Source organism: Eumetopias jubatus, unplaced genomic scaffold (genome assembly GCF_037043125.1).
Source record: "Eumetopias jubatus isolate StellerSeaLion01/CBP00866 unplaced genomic scaffold, mEumJub1_p1.0 scaffold_1, whole genome shotgun sequence".
In the NCBI taxonomy this organism is placed as follows: Eukaryota; Metazoa; Chordata; class Mammalia; order Carnivora; family Otariidae; genus Eumetopias; species Eumetopias jubatus.
This window is the reverse complement of record NW_028274807.1, coordinates 146,001,669-146,018,333: the sequence shown is the minus strand read 5'-3', so window position 1 is coordinate 146,018,333 and position 16,665 is coordinate 146,001,669. Positions and strand designations below refer to the sequence as shown.

The following is a 16,665-nucleotide window of genomic DNA, read 5'->3' as shown; positions in this document are numbered from 1 at the left end:
TCGTTGGCTGGGATTGCCCTGGACGCTCCTTCCCGGCGGTGTGTTGGGGGCCGCGCACTGACTGGGCACACCAGAGGGTCGGGAGCTCCTGTTGAGGGGGTTCTCTGCATCTCACTCACGTTCCTGGACCGGTCCCTGACCCCAACACCTGCCACCATTTCCTTCTCTCTTCTCTTGACCCTGAGCTGCTGGCTCCTGGCATCCCTGGCTCCCCTCTCCAACAGGGCGGCCCAGAGGGGTTCTTGCCTGCCTGACAGAGGCCGCCCTTGGTAAACCAGCGGTAACCAGGAGGCATTTGTGTGGGAAGGCCCCTGCTTTCCCACGCCTGAGAACTGCTCTCAAAGTCTCTCTCTTAAGTGTAGGGTAGGCATTTGTGTGGCTAACTAATTCATCTGTAGATTGGGGACAGACGCCCAGCCTCACGGGCTGTCATCCCTGGGCCATGTGAGGTGTGAGAAGTGTCCTGAAGGGAAGAAAGGGTTGCTCTGGCAAATGGACTGGGCAGAATCCCAGGACACAGCAACAGACTGAAGGTTCTGAGGTGTCCCTCCGTAAATCTGCTTCTCAAGCCTGGTTTGCAAAGCATACTCATTCTTGGGATGCTTCTCTCTGTGAGCCGCCGTGATGCCCTCAAGGTCCTCGGGGACACACTCCGGTGTTATTACAGACCTTGCATGATGTCATCTGAGCCCCGGGGTCTGGTGTCACTGAGATCTCCTCTGCTTCAGACCTCTGTGTGGACTTACGTGCTCATCGATCACACCTGGCTAGCACCATTCCCTCTCCCAAACCTGCAGCGCCTCGGGGTTGCTGCCAGAAAACAGAAACCCTCATAAGTAAAGGAGGCGACAGTCATGCATGCGACTCTCATTTCCTTTTGCTTGTCTCATGTCGTGCGTCCCGGGGTCGGTTCCACATTGTCTTATGCTGCCTCAGCTTGGGTCTTTCCCTGTCCCCAGCCATGGGTGCTTGGCACAGAGTCAGTACCCAGACACCCCCTTGTTTTACTTGTCTTGCTTATCTTTCCCCTGCTCTTCCTACGTTGGTACGGTGTTGGGTTTGGGGATTGACCTCACTTGACTAAAGTAGTTTGTCACCAAACATCCTTGCCCCACCAGATGGCACTAGTCTTGCTTCGTAAAAAGATTTGTTTGGGATTCCCCGAATGGGTGGTCCTCCCAGGTGTGGCGAAGTATCAGCCCCTGTGGCACAGTGGCCCGTGGCCGGGACCCCTCTGCCAGCGTCCCTCCCAGAGTTCACCTGCCGGGCTCAGATCCTACCAGGGGTCGGGTTCCACACTTCGGGGGTGGTGACAGCCATCGGCTCAGGCCTCCATCCTAACCGTCTCTTCTCCCTGTCCCCCCTCCCTCTCTGCGCTTTCTCCTGCAAGGCTCTGCCACCCTTCACCACTGGCAGCAGCTGGCCCAGCCCCACCTCGGGGGCATCCTGGACCCCCGGCCTGGGGTGGTCACCAAGGGCTTCCGGACACTGGACGTTGACCTGGACGAAGTGTACTGCCTTAACGACTTTGAGGAAGACGACACAGGTGACCACATTTCCCTCCCGGGCCTAGCTACCTCCACGCCAGTTCAGCACCCAGAGACCTCAGGTGAGGGGTCCCGAGCACGCGTGACTGGCTCAGGCAGCAGAAGTTACCCGCGCCGGCCTCAGGCTTGCCCAGAGGAGATGCAGGAGCCGCCAGCGGCCGAGGAGGAGGAGGAGGAGGAGGAGGGGTCTGGTGAGGGCACCTCGATAAGTCCTGTAAACCTGGCATCTTTACCGGAGGCCGAGTTCCGGGCCATTCTCACCTCTGTTCCGAGCACCATCCGTAGTGGCTCTCTGTCTGTAGCTTCCGCTCGTCTGTGTGGGTGATGATTAAAGCATTCCCATCACGCGGTTGTTTTTTAACGCAGAGTCCGATGCCCCCGTGGTGTAACGAATGGGTGTAGCTCCCTGCCCATCTTGGAGGTGCATGGCCCACCAGGGCTCCTGACCAGGGAGCAGGAAAGGCTGCTAAAAAGAAGTGGCTTGTTGCCCCCCACCCCGCCCCGCACGTCAGCTCCCCTGTTCCTGCTATGGGTCTCTCCCTGAGGCTGGGGGCAGGGGGGCAGGTTCCCGAGTCCCGCAGTGATTTCCAAACTGAGCTGAGCAGAGTTGGGCATTTTAAGGGGAAATCAGGAGTGCTGGATCGCTCAAGAGAGTGAAGGAGAGAATCTGTTACCTCTGAGGAGTGTCGAAATAGGAAGAAGCCCAGAAAGTGTTCAGGATTTCAGACAACACTGGGATAGATCGGCCTTTTCACATTTCTAACTTCAATCAAGGTATATGCATTTTCTTTCCAGCTTACACATGTGTTCAAAGTGGAGTTTTCCCAAAGTGTTTTAGCAATACTCCTTAACTCCAACAAACCCAAGGAGTATGTCAGTAAGCTTTTCCAGAGACAGGACCCCAGATGAATCAGGGGAAGAGCTCTAGCCGATCACCCACCCCTGCTACCCCATTAAAGATGGGATCATGAGTTTGCAGAATTACACCCTAGGTGTCACTGGGGTGAAATGGTTTGGGCTTGGGGCCCTGGGACCACAAAGGTTATGTGGTTACCACTTGCCTCAGACTTCCTGGGTCCCCCGGCTGCAGTGCTGAGAAGACAAGGAAGCTCTCTCGTGGGATCAGGGCAGAGACGCAGAAAAAGATGAATTCACCCAATGCTGTCATGCTGATGGCATCTCGGAGTCACTAGACTTGAGGAGAGGACACGCATCTTTGTGATTCTTAACTTTCGTTCATGAAGGCCGCAACACTCCGGTGAAGGACAGGGCAGGAGAGAGCTGAGGTGCATGAGGGCGCCTCCCAGCCTAAGTTCGGATGCCTGTGGCAAGGGACTTTATTTGGGGCCAACTTTCCTTTTTTCTTTGACGTAAACTTTAGAGATACCACCAAGTAAAAAGGATTGGTTTAGCACATAAGCTTACGGTTTGTTGATTTATTTTTTAGCAATTAAGTTACCAGATTAAGCTTGCAAGTGAATGAAAATATGTTTTATTTAATATCTTTCACACTTAAAGGGAAACCAGCTGTGGTATCGTTACTTCCCTTTGTTCTCGGCACCACTGTCCTTCTGGAAGGCAGACAGTGGTACGGGAAACACAGTGTCTGCTGAGTTTTGTGACTGAAAGGGTAGGAATCATGTCAAGTGTGATGACCCCTCCCTGCAGTCCTACAGGTGGACCAGAAGGTGAATGCTATAAGTTTAAAGTAGCACCATTAGGTGTGTCTTCAAAAAGTTGTACAGAAGGAATAAAACTCATCAGTCAAGTCAGCTAAGAACTTCCCTCAGAGGTCAGAGGGAGAGACCAATTATGACATAAATCCTGACCACTTTCCTTACCATAAACAAAGACATATTTATTGCTTCTTCCCTCCTTCCTCAAAACCTGCAGCAAATTCATCTTGGCAACTTGGAGGAGAGGCACACCAATCTAGAGTTGAAGCTTAGAGGAGCCCCAGGTTGGAAGTATGTGATCAAAAAGAGTTCTGTAGATTGCTGAAGGTAACTTAGGAAGGGCCTGATCATTTAAGACAAGAGTTCTTTTGGGCTCGTTCTAGGTCAGACTTGTTAAAAGCTCAGCACAGAGGGGATCGGTGTGAACAGTGATTTGGCTCTTTTTTTTTTCGTATTGGGAGTAACAGGACCCTTTTGATTACTGGAAGGTAAGAAACATGTCACTCTAAGTAAATCACCCCCAAGACCCATAATAGTGCATAGATATGCACTATGTACATAATCCTGGAGTCACAGGTAAATAGACAAGCTTCAGCAGGGAGGGCGGGGGCATTGTCTGTCTTGGGATTTGTATCCAGGCTGGTCTGGTCCGCCTCAGTCCACCCTTGATGTTTAGGCTTTTCTCTTGCCAGATAGCACATTCCCAGAAGCTGCCATCTGGGAATACTGTGTAGGGAGGAACTTTGAAGACAGAAAAAGGTTTAGCCTTTTTTCTTGCAACTGACACTCTGGGAGGAAACTGGGGAGACTTGAATATTAGGCGCTTTTGTCTAGAACCTGTTAGCTCATGGAGAAAAAGTTCTGAGTACTGAAAAAAAAAGTCCATATATTTTAATGTATTATATCATTATTTGCTGATTTTTATAATCCCATGTCTTAAAAAGCATGACTCCTTGTTTCTATATTTGTAAATAATTTAGATGATTAAAATGGATTTTTTAAAAACAACTTTTAGATTATAGTTTTACTTTTCAGTGACTTTTACATACTAACTCACATAGAAAGGGCAATTTATCAGAAGTAGTCATGATCTTGTACTGTCCATGTTCTGAAGTTTAGGTATTTATGCGGAGGGAAGAGCCAGCATGTGGGGAAGGATTAAGATCAGTGTTTTAAAGTCATACAGTTACGCTAGTAGATGGTTGGTTGGACAGTTTAGTTGGGTTATCGTGGACGCCGGGATCCTTATAGGGGAGAAGGAAGTAGGATTAGAGCAACATAGAAGAAAGCAAAGGTCCGTTTATTTTCATACGCATACCTATGAGGGCCACTCGCGGGGGTGGGGCGGGGGGCGGAAGTGCCTGAAAACAGGCTCCTAGCAATCACAGCTGCCTGTCTGGCAGTGGCCCCACAGTGGAGCTGTGTCATTGGGGCTAAGGTGCAAAAGTAGGTGTTGAAGGCAAAAATCACATTTGGTCAAATAGCCCTTGAAAAATCCCCTGAAGCTGCAGCACATGGACCTGTTCCCCGCCCCCCCCCTCCCCCGCCAAGCCCACTGGCAAAGGCCAGGAATTAGCTTCTTTTATAGCATCCTTACTTGATACATAGGTCCAGGTTCTGTTCAGGAGTGGCTACTGAGCAAGGCAAGAGAAGGAAGAGCTTGTGGAGGAAAGGAGCCAGAGGGCCAGTGGGGCCGGCAGAGTATTTCTCCAGCACCTGTGTGGGCCAGGAGCGGGTTGGAGCAGAGCCCTACTGCCATGTCCTGTACTTTCTGCTGTCCCAGGACCCCAAGTGGGTCCTGAGGGAGAGTGGGCCGTGAGGGCCTGATGGGTCTGGAAGGAAAGCCCGATCCCTCTGATTCATAGACCCTCAGGTGTAGGACAGGTTCATATTTGTCTCCACGGAGAGTTGACCACGCAGTCCCGCTCTGATGGGAAGACTTTCCAACCCAGCCCTCGTTCTAGAGTGGTTACAGGAGTTCGGTCCTTGTGCACAGGGCAGATGGTCTGCTCACACCCACCTGTGTTAGGCGATGCTAAGGAAGCCCCCATGCCCTTGCCTCAGGATACCTATAAAACCAGAGCAAAACAGGCCAACCGAAACCTGGAAGTGGAAAAATGAATGAAGAGAGGTCATTGGCTCCTCCCAAACCAACAGCTGGAGTCAACCCTGCTGACAATGTCCTGAACAAGCCCCCTTTTTGGGAGCGCTCTCTTGATGGCATCCTCACCTCTGAAAACCACAGGAGGGCCCTCCTGTGCTCTAGGAGCACCCCTGTGGACCACTGAGGAGTGTGCTCCAGCAGCAGACACTTCTCAGTGGAGGAGGGAGCGCTGGGATGGGGTGAGGGGGTCCAGCGGCACCGCCTAGAGGCTGGTGGGGGAAGCGCGCTCCTGAACTGGCTTGGAAAGCACTTAGCGGGGCAGTGACAGGCACCCCGCCCCCCCCCACAACGTGATTACTCTTTGAACAAAAAGTAACGAAGTCATTAGAAGCTAGTCAAAAGGTCAAAACAAAAAGACAAGAAAAGGTATGGATGGTCTTAGTTCAAGCCACGCCTTTAAACTGGATGGACAGTGGCTTCTCTTTTCAGTGGGTTTGGTTTGGCTTGGATATAAAAGGCCGGCCCGTGGGTACCACTGTTGATGTGGTGGCAGCTTCCGGAACTGGTGGGGGAAGGGAAGGGGGTGGGGAGAAGATATGTGTGCGTGTGTGCGTGCGTGTGTGTGTGTGTGTGTGTCAGCTAATGAGTTCGTAGAAATGGCAAAGCAGATCCAAATGGTGTGACCGCAGCTTCACCCTAAGTGTTCAAGTTAAGAAAAGGAAATTGTCCGGCATTCTGTTCATTTCACATGGATTTGACCGCTTCCCGTGAAAAGCGGTAAGAGACTCTGGAAACGTGTTCAGTGCATCACAAAGTCCTCTTTTTCCAAGATTTGGATTGGTGTTTGTAATTTTGACTTTTAAGAAGTTATTTATGTTAGCAAAAACATGGCTTGGGGGTGTGGTGTGGCCAGGTTTCTCCGTCCTCAGAGGGCCCCTTTGAAGCAGCCTCGTACAGGTGTGTATTTCACAACTCCCCTTAGAAACCTCTGGGAGCAGGCATGCTCTTTGGCATCTGTGTGGGTTCACGTGGGGGCTCTTTGAAGGACTGGGTGCCACGATGGCCTTTAGAGGGGCGAGTTTCTGTTCTCCCCAGCATGTTAAGTTACCAGCCTGCCTGTGGATGGGGGATGGAAAGTGCCATTGGGATTGACTGAAATGCATGAGTTGGTATATACCAATCACATCACTTGGGTGGGAGAGGCTGGTAGAGTCTTGGTCGGGCTTCAGGTCCCCACCAGAGCAACCCCACCTTGTCTGTGCTCCTTGTCTCTCCTCACAACTAGAGCAGGGGGCTTTCCTGCCCATCTCCTCTGGAGGCCCGAGCATCCCACTGAGCAGCGATCACCCAGATCTGCACAGCACACTTGCAGATAACCTCCAGTATAGTCTCAGGGCCATCCAGGGAGGAAGCCCCAGCTCACTGGAGACTGTGGGCCCTCTCAGGGCACCCCCGTGACTGGCTGCAGCAGCAGGATCCCAAGCACCCAGTTTCCAGTCAGTACCGGGCACCCTGTGCCCCCCAGAGGAGCACAGCCCTTGTGCATTTACCAAGTGCACCTGAGCCAGGCAGAAAGCACACAGGGTCAGATCAGAGAGCAAGTGAGCAGGGTGACCCTTGTCCGTCGAAAGCCCTCCTATGCCCCACCTGCACCTAGCTGAAGGGATGTGCCTGCAGGCGGCCTGTGTTCAGAAAAAAAAAAAAAAAAATGTGCGCGCTAGCCACCTGTATGTAGTTCACCAACTCAGAAGATCTTGAATAATCAAGGAATAACTAAGTTTATAGGTTCTCTTTGATAGATTCGGAGTTTGTACCAGTGTCAGAACCTGGTGGAAAAGGAACAGATAAAAATAATAAAATTTTAAAAAACTTAAAAAATGTAGGATTAGGGGATGCTTGATGGAAGCCCTTTCCAGTGTGAATACTCTAACCCGTTTAATACTCTCTCCTTGCAACACTGTGGGGCCACCATAGTCCGGGGGATTGAAGTAGGAAGTCAGAGCATTAAATCCAAGAAACCCCGTCCCTTGGAGGCCCTGAGTGGGCAGCAGGAGGAGACCACACAGCACATGAGGCAGGGCTTTGGTGCACTGTGGGGACGGGGGACTTGAGTAGGGAGCCCTCACCACGAGCTTCCTGTCTCTGCTGAGGAGAAGGCATCCTGTGCATCTTGCTTGGAGAAATTGCTCTCCTGCAGGCAGGGCTTTAGGAATTAGCCCGTAGCTGCTGGGCAGTGAGCACAGGGGGCCTGGGGCGACTCACTGTCTCTGTATTGTGTCCCAAGGAAGGGAAGCACCGCAGCAGCCCGGCAGGCAATGGTGACACGCAGAGAGCTGGCGGGGCCAGGCGTCCCAGTGGTATTGCGGAGGGGCCGAACCTCTGACTTGGCGCTCTTGATTCCTGTTGATCTTCCTATCCGTGGCTTCCGGGGAATGATGACTTCTGAATTTTAGCAGCCTTTTCCTATCCCCAAAACCCATTTGCGTCAGATGGGTTTTGCTTCTGCTAATGCCACCGCGTCTCTAAAATGTCCATCTCGTGCTACCTGTTGCACTCAAAGATCCCATGTGTGATGGGGTGGAGGAGGAGTGGGCCTTTGGGACCTTTTGATTCGATATCCTGGCCATGTATTGAAAGGGGCTACACTCCTCTAATTTTAAATCCAGCCTTGCCTTTGATTTAAGTTTCACTCTTTCCACTGTTTTGTCTTAGTTACCTCTCTTTACTGCCTTTTTCTCCCCCCCCCCCCCCCCCCCCCGCCAAATAACCCCTCATGCTGGTTATTTGGGATGCTTCTCTCAGGCCTTTTGTTGCTTTTGTTGCTAGACCTTATTGCAGTCAGAGAATCGTGATTGTTCGGTTGCCTTTTCTTCATAGCTTATTCCATTTTTGTTTTGTTTGCAGCAGTTTTCCAGTTGCCTGAGTCCCTAAGCCATCCCATTTATTGGTTGAGAAAGATTCATAAAGGCTGTTTTCATGTGTGTTTTTTTCCCCCTTCCTGCTGTGCCCGGCGCTCCCTGTGGTTGAGAGTTTGCTCTGGTGGCCAGGGTGCTGGCTGCCACGCCAGGGACTACGGGCACCTGCCTGGATCCAGAGAGATGGGTTGGACCATAGTAATCGGGGCAAAGCAGTCTTACATTGCACCTCTAGTCGCTGCCACCATTTTTGTGCTCTGCCTTTGTCCTGCCTGCCTTCAGTTTGCCTGTCTCGGACATTTTTTGTTTCATCTGGTTGCTGGGTTTTGTTTTTGTTTTTGTTTTTGTTTTTTAAAGACACAGTTGGCTGTGTGTGGATCTGTAGGTTTAGGGCACCAGTCTCTTCTGTTTTGTTTTCCTTTTCCTTTTTTGTAAAATCCAAGAGAAAAATTGCCATAATGAGCTAGAAGATTCTAGTTCACAGCCTTCTGAATCTTCAGAGTGCTCATGGCATCTGAGAACCAAATGTGTTTCCCCCAAGAGGTCTCTGGGGGCTGAACTGCTGCAGGGGGTGGGGTGGGGTGGGTGGGTGGGGTTGTCCCAATACCTCACTGTGCATGCTATTCAGAGCAGCATCTTTCCCCCCCCTTTTTCCTTTTTTTCTTTTCTTTCTTTTTTTTTTTTGCATTTGAGTTATGAATGAGGGTGATCTCTACAATCATGATGTCTCCCGTAGACTATCTCACTCCTTACTTTACCGTTTGCCAGCTTCTTGATGCATAGTCTTAACGCTTCTGTGATTTACTTTGCTCCAAATCATAGTCTTCAGCTGCCTGAACAACAGCTCTTTAGAGCTTTAAAAGGAAATAAATTGAGGACAGCTTGTGGCTGTCTTATTTTCTTTAGAAATCAGACATTCCAGAGATGCCAAGGAAGTGGCCTGGGGGACAGGGGCTGTATGCACTAGAGTGCATCAGACCACACCTGATCCTAGGGCTGAAAACAGCCCCGGGCTCTGGGAGTCTTACCCCCTGTTGCTGAGGCAGCTGAGGCCCCATCTCCCACCCTGCCCATCACCGACAGACAGTAGTGGAGCCAGCTTCCCCAAGCCCCTTTTCGTGTACTCTGGAAAGGGAGCCATGCGAGCCTTGCCCAGTTTCCAGGTGGCAAGGCCCCTCCCCACCCCCCACCTCTCCCCTCTTCTTGGCAGAACTTGGCACCTGTTTGCCAGTGAAAAGGGTGAAGCACCACAAGAAGGAAGCCGATTCTGACCCCTGAGGAGGGAAACCAAATTACCCCCAAGGGCTCATTAGCTCCTCAAACTGGATCCACTACTGGCCAAAGAACACTGATGGGGAACCTTGTTTGGATTGGGTCGGAAGCTGGAATTCGATGCACTGCATGCCAGTGCTCAAAAGTGTGGTTATTTTTGAAAGACCACCTTCGATCCAGAACATTTGCATTACACCTTCCTTGCCCAGATCCAGTTAACAAGGTAGCTCATTGCTTCTTACGTCCGTTGAGAGCCATGCTGGAATTTGACTTTTCTCATGGGTTTACTTGGATGCAAGGAATATGTTTTGTTCCCCTCCCAATGTAGCGCACCACCCTGGGAAGTGCATGTCACAGACCAACTCCACCTTCACCTTCACCACATGCCGCATCCTGCATCCTTCAGACGAGCTCACACGGGTCACGCCAAGGTAAGGGACCCAGGCCCCGGGGTGGGTAAGGATGCGGTGAAGTTGGGGCACTCCCCGCAAGACTCGCTGTCAAGGAAAGTCAAGTAGAGAGGCTCATTCGAAACCAACTCTGGCCAGCTGAGGTATCCTGTAGCACTTGCTGTCTGTCACCTGTTTGGGGTCCCATCTTTCCTCTTGACTTGAGGCCCCTGTTGATTCAGATCCACCACAGAGACAGACCTGGACCTACCTATAGTTGCCTTTTTCATTGGCCACGGAAGATTCTTAGGTCCGTCCTTAACCAGCTGAAGCTGACAGTACCACAGGCGGTAAGGCCAAGGTTGCTGGCATTTTGTCCCCAAGTTTGTCAGTAGAGCATGGAGTTCCTTCACAGAATGGAGTTACTGAGCCCTGTGGAAGCCCCTGGTGCCTCTGGAATAGACCGCAGGAACCATGCACCACAGCCGCCTGATAATGACTGAAATGATAAAACCCGAAGACTGAACCGTGTGCCCAGCACGGTCTGTTTCCCTTTGGTGCCTTCAAGAAGTGATAGAGGTTGGCACCATCTGGCAAGAGGACTTGGATGGCGTGGGGTGGTCCACTTGGCTTCCAGTGGAAGGGCAAAATGGTGAAGTGGCCCCCTCAGCTGTTTCTGGTGCAGTCGAGCAAGATGCTGGGGTGAATGGCAGGTAACGCAGAAAGGGAGGGAGGCGAGCAGGGCCCCCGGAGGGAGCAGCCGCCCCAGGGAGCCCCTTAAACTATGAATAATTCTCCACAGGTCATGTGAGGAGGACGACGAAGCGGCCCTATGCCCTGTTGAGCTGAGAGGAGATGTAGGGCAGAGAGTGAGCCCACAGGCGAGGCAGGGGGTGAGCACACTGTCAGCGGTGCCTGCCCGGGCAGGGCCTCCTGGAAGGAGCTGTGTGTGCACGCGTGGCCGCCACTAACCCAGGACTTAGGCGTGGATGTGTCTCTGTGGTTGTGCCTGGCTAACGTGGCCTTGACAGTGGATACCCCTAACCCCTCTAAATGCTCAGTTGAGCCGAGTGCCAGCACTAATATGGGCCTAACGGAAGTTCTCGGCAGAAAGGGAATCTAAACGTTAGCTTGTCTTCTCTGTCTCCTTCCTGCCTCTGGAGAAGCCGGCATCCCCCTCCCCCTCCCCCTCCCCCACCCCCAGCCCCCCCGAGCACCCCCCAGGGCTCTGCGTTGGAAGAGCTCTGTGTTTTCATCGTGTGATAAGAGCTTCCCCTGGGAGAGGCTGGTGCCCAGTGCTCTCCTGCCTGAAGCCATAGGACGCCAACCAGCACACCTGTCCCCATCTCTTGTCAGGGACGGCAAAGGCCTGGGCAGTCAGTAGCGAGAGAAGGCTTTTTGTGTGAGTTTGAAGGAGCGGCTGCCTGACACAAAATCACAGATCTCCCCAAGAATGGCCCTGTAAACAAGATTTTTGAGTCCAGGCTGTTCTTGTCCTCTGTTGCTGTAGCCCAGTTTTGTCGAATCCCACCTGTGCCTTTTGAAGAACCCACTTTTTAACCTTAGGAATCTGCTGTGGCTTCTAATCTCGTGTTTCTCTGAGTGCTCCTGCCCCACCAGCATCCCCACCCCTGAGCTTGCATGAGGTGGACCTGTTCCGGGTTTCTCGCCCTGTGCTGACCAGCCAGTGGCAAGGAACCAAAGGATGCCTTAGCTCGAACTTGCTTGTGACCTTCCCTCCCACGGTGGGAGGCCCCTTCCTGCCCGTTCCCCTGGTTGGTGTCTTGCCCCAGGTATCTGGCCCTCCCCCTGCCAGGCTGGGGACAGAGGGTCCCCCAGCTCTTGGGGATCGCCCAGCTGGCTGCTCCAAAGGGCACCTGCAGCCCCTGCCATGTCCTTGGGTGGGTAGCAGGGCAGGGCTCACAAGACTATAAGGGGAAGGGTATGCTGCTTTGCCCTTGGCGGTTCATCCAGCAGCCACGAAGGGCCTTTGTGCCTGTGTGGCCTCCCAGCCCCATCCCTGTACCAGCTGTTAAGAGAGGGCCTTTCCTGTTTTTTAAGCAGACAGCAATGCCTTTGCCCCTGCAGCACCAGTTGAACTATTTTGTCATAACTCCCGTTACTGTGGGACCCCAGCTTCTGGAACATACTGGGTCCTCAGCCAGCCTGGCAGGAGTAGATGAAGGAATCTTCCTGCTTTCCTTTGATGACGCACGTTTCATACATCCCATGAGCCTTTTCTAGATCGCGCCACAGATAGAGGCCTGATGACACATGACGTGGCTGCCGCTGACCCCACATCTCCACCCCCTGAGGTGGACTCAGCAACCATGGGAGGAGGACGAAGGGGTAGCGTGGCACGGAGGGAAGTCTACAGTGGGAGTCAGGAGGCTGGGGTCTGCTGCTGACGTGACGCATGCCGTCAGCCTCTGCCCTCCCCCGCCCCCCCATCACCCAAGGGTCCTACCTGCTGGGGCCATTCCTGAGATGAGCTGTCAGATCTCATAGTCCTGGTTAACTTCTTGCCTCAGGGAAGTAGTCGTTAGGAAGGAACGCTGAAATTTGAGTACATTTGGTAGGGAAAGGAAGCCTGTCTCCTGAGGGGCTCCCCCCAACCCCCATCCCTGAGGCCTGAGCCCTCAGACTTGGGCTCAAATCCTGGGTCTTCCAGTTAATAGATGAGTGTGACATTGACTAGCCACCTAACCTCCGAGTCTGACTTGCCTCACCTGCAAAGGGGACAGTTATCCCTGCCCTCTGGGGCCGAGACAAGGGAATCAACGTGCAGCTTGTCAACTTTAAACCATGCCCCCATGCAAGGGAACCTAGGGCCCTCTTGGGTAGGAGGGAGGAACAGACAGGGAAGGAGGCATCTGGGGAGCCTGGGCTGGGGGAGCCCTCCCTGCACCCCAGCAGGAGACTGGCCGCAAACCTTTCCGGGTGCTTGTGGGCTTTTGCTGACAAATGACCTCTTGTCTTTCCTTGTCAGCCTTAACTCGGCTCCAACTCCAGCTTGTGGCAGCGCCAGTCACTTGAAGTCCACGCCGGTGGCCACCCCATGCACTCCACGGAGACTGAGCCTGGCTGAATCCTTCACTAACATCCGTGAGTCCACGACCACCATGAGCACGTCTCTGGGGCTGGTGTGGCTGCTGAAGGAGCGGGGCATTTCCGCGGCTGTGTATGATCCTCAGAGCTGGGACAGGGCCGGCCGGGGCTCCCTCCTGCACTCCTACACCCCCAGGATGGCTGTGATCCCCTCCACCCCACCCAACTCGCCTATGCAGACGCCCACGTCCTCCCCGCCCTCCTTTGAGTTCAAGTGCACGAGCCCTCCCTATGACAACTTCCTGGCCTCCAAGCCGGCCAGCTCCATCCTGAGGGAAGTGAGGGAGAAGAAGAACGTCCGGAGCAGTGAGAGCCAGACAGACGTGTCTGTCTCCAACCTCAACCTCGTGGACAAAGTCAGGAGGTTTGGCGTGGCCAAAGTGGTGAACTCAGGGCGAGCCCACGTCCCCACCTTGACTGAGGATCAGGGACCTCTCCTCTGTGGGCCTGCAGGCCCCGCCCAGGCCCTCGTCCCTGGCGGCCTGGTCCCCGAGGGCCTGCCCCTCGGGTGCCCCGCTGTCACCAGGGCCATGGGCGGACTGCAGCTCAACAGCGGCATCCGGAGGAACCGCAGCTTCCCCACCATGGTGGGGTCCAGCATGCAGATGAAAGCCCCTGTGACTCTCACCTCGGGCATCTTGATGGGTGCTAAGCTCCCCAAACAAACTAGCTTACGGTGAGGAGGGGAGGGGGGTCCTTCCCCTGGAGGAGACCAGGCTTGCTCCTGCCTCCCTCTCTTCCCTGCCCGCCCCCGCCACGAGCACTCCCTCTTTCCTCCTCCGTCCCTCCCCTCTGGAGCTAGACAAATCAACCTCGTGCCTAATGGGGGAAGAGTGGAGACTTTGTAAAGTGTACATAGGACTTGCGGACCTTGTATCCACCTGCCCTTTCTCCCCATCGTGCGGGAGGGGCCCCAGCATCATCCCTGCTCTTACCGGGACTGCACCTGTGCTAGCCCGAGGGCAGGGGGGTGGCCGGGTGTCCTGTTCGCCTCCTCCTCTCCTTCAAGAAGCACTGAAACTCCCAAGGGTGTTCTTATCCCATGGATAGGAAACCCGTGAATCCGCGGCTGGCTCCCAGTGCCGCATGTGGTGAGCTGGCACGCGGCCCGGGGTGGGGGGGCGAGGCCTCTGCCGGCTGGTGTCGCTGGGTGGGCACAGCGGGAGCCTCTGTCTGCGGCCACTGCAGCCACCGAGCAGCTGATGTCACTTCCAGGATGGCAGGGCTGTTCTTCCTTCTCTGCCTCCAGACCTTCCCTCCTCTGCTTCAGTGGAGAGTCACTTCTTTTCTGAGGTGTGACTTTTTCTTTCCACGCCTTCAACCCAAATCACCCTTCGATGTCCTGTCCCTGGTCGTCAGGCCAGAGGTATGGCCTGAAAGAATGTATCGACACTCCCGCTGTGTTCTGTGTGAGGTCTTATTTTTTCCATTTTTTTATAGGCAGGGAAGTAATGGTACTAGATGGAAAGTCACAGTCTCTGTTCTCTCTGTGGCTCTGGGCCACGGAAATAGGTTTCACGCATGCCCGGTGGCTAGTGAGATAGCAGTGGAGTTTGGGGACCCAGGGTCACAAACCAAATTAAGACCAGACCCAAGACAATTTTCACAATAGGATGAAAAGGAACGGGGTGGCGGGGGGAGGGCGGGCAGGGGAAAAAGGCGTGGATGGAATGTGTCAGTGGGAAAAGTAAACAGAACCACCCACCTAATGCAATACCAGACTGGTTCACGAGAGCAGTGCGGCTTGGGCATCCTGTTGGTTCTGGTCCTCGCTGCGGCGTCCGAGGCTGGCCCGTGTGCTGGCACGGACGTGGTCTCCACGCACACAGTCGGTGCCCCCACAGCTTGCTCTCGTGTTTCAGGACAGAGTGGTCACAACAAGATGTTCTCCCCCACCCGCTCCCCCCAAAACCTTGGTCTCCGTGTGCCCACTCTTTATCCCTAGGAAATCAAATAGAGGTGCTCATGGGAAGAACCAGAAATGAACGGGGGAGCCTGGTCCTGTTGCTGTCACTGACCGTTTTGAACTTTTATTTATTGTGTGTGTGTGTGTGCTGTTCTCTCCAGCCCTGGTCACAGTGTGTCTGTGGCCTTCCACTCCAAGCAGGTAACTTATTTATTCCTACCTGAGGGCTGCACTGCCCGGCACAGTGCTCCCTGGTCCTTTGTTCCGGGTGACATCGTATGCAGATGAAATTGTCACGTTGCCATCCCTGTTCCCCGACCCCCCTCCCACCCCCGCAAAAATGTGTCCAGCTGAGTGTAAACGTGCCCACTGAAGACTCTTTGAGAATGTCTCAAAGGAGCAAGCTTCAGTCCCACCCTTTTAGATTATTTATTCTCAGAACACGAGGGGGTTGGTTCATTAGTTTCAGTTCCCCTTGTGGTTGTATGTGTGCACTCACTGCAAGGAAATTCTTTGTATTTGAATGTATTTTAAGGCAGTAGGTAGAATAACAAAGGCATATGGAAACCACGAACTGAACGGACCACTATATGTATTCAGAAAGGAGCTACCCATCACCACAAAGGAAATACCAGTGTAAAAAATCAGCAATTCGGAGGTTGCAGTATTTAGTATAGTTCATGATCAACCTTGTGCAACCACTACCAACAGAGTGTGTTGTTATGCATCAAAAAAAACCGATACAATTTTATTCTCTAATGAATATCAATAAAAGAAGTTCAAGTGATGGAAACCACACGGGGATTCTGGCTCGTGTTTCATTTTTGTCTTTTTCATTTATGTGAGTCGTAAAGCTATTCAGCTCTTCTGGAAGAGTAAATGTCCCTTAGACACCTGTCCAGTTGGAATCCAAAGATCTTCCCTACTTTTCAGGGCTGTGCCCTGTTCCACCATGCATACATACCCACGGTGAATACATTCACACTCCTGTGGACCAGTGCCCTGTGGCGACACATGGAGTTCCTTCTGGCCTTTTCTAACACAACACTGTAACGAAAAATGTTGGCATGTATTTGATCTTTCACATATGTGAGCACATCTCACAGTTACCAGATTGCCCTCCACAGAGTTGTGTTAAGAAAGTTTTGAGGGGCATCTGGAGTGGCTCAGTCAGCTAAGCATCTGACTCTTGATTCAGCTCAGGTCATGATCTCAGGGCTGTGGGATCGAGCCCCACATCAGGCTCCATGCTCAGCGCAGAGTCTGCTTAGGATTCTTTCTCCCCTCACCCTCTGCCCCTCCTCCCCACTCCTCTGAAATAAAATCTTTAAAAAATGTTTTTTGAAAACCAAGGACAGTGGGGGAGTCGTCAGAAAATTGAGAGAAAAAGGATCAAACTTACTCTGCCACCTCCGTCTGTGGACACGGTGAAATTATGCAGACAAACTGTAGTGGATGGTGGCAGCATGGATTTTAAATCAGGCGCTACCATTAGGTCATGATGTGACCGTGGGCGAGCCACTTACGGTCTTCTGGGGCCTCTTAACCTGCAGGATGTGACTAGTAATACCCCTTAGGGTGAATCCATTGAGTAAGTTTGTCTTGATCTACTGTGTGCCAGGCCCTGTTCTAGGTAGTGGGGGTCGAAGTAGCTTCTGCTCTTGTGGAGTGTACATACAATCTGTTACTGGGAGAAAGATGGCACCTAACACGGCATGATGAGGGCCAGGCAGAGAATTCTAGCGGCA

At 52.9% G+C, this 16,665-nt stretch overlaps 1 protein-coding gene across 11 annotated transcripts in view; it reads left to right on the top strand.

The window, feature by feature from the left end:
* TRAK1 (trafficking kinesin protein 1) overlaps positions 1 to 15,715 on the top strand; it is a 111,447-nt gene extending 95,732 nt beyond the window's left edge. For 4 of the 11 annotated variants that reach the window (XM_028107173.2, XM_028107167.2, XM_028107174.2 and 1 more), the window contains exons 14-16: positions 1,391 to 1,738; positions 9,843 to 9,945; positions 12,893 to 15,715. In XM_028107173.2, the coding sequence (XP_027962974.1) occupies positions 1,391 to 1,738; positions 9,843 to 9,945; positions 12,893 to 13,691 (1,250 nt within the window). In that variant the 3' untranslated portion in view covers positions 13,692 to 15,715. Of the gene's footprint in view, positions 1 to 1,390; positions 1,894 to 9,842; positions 9,946 to 12,892 lie in introns of those variants that run through there. The other 7 variants (XM_028107169.2, XM_028107176.2, XM_088026551.1 and 4 more) reach the window with 4 other exon arrangements.
* Positions 15,716 to 16,665: the final 950 nt, after the last annotated feature.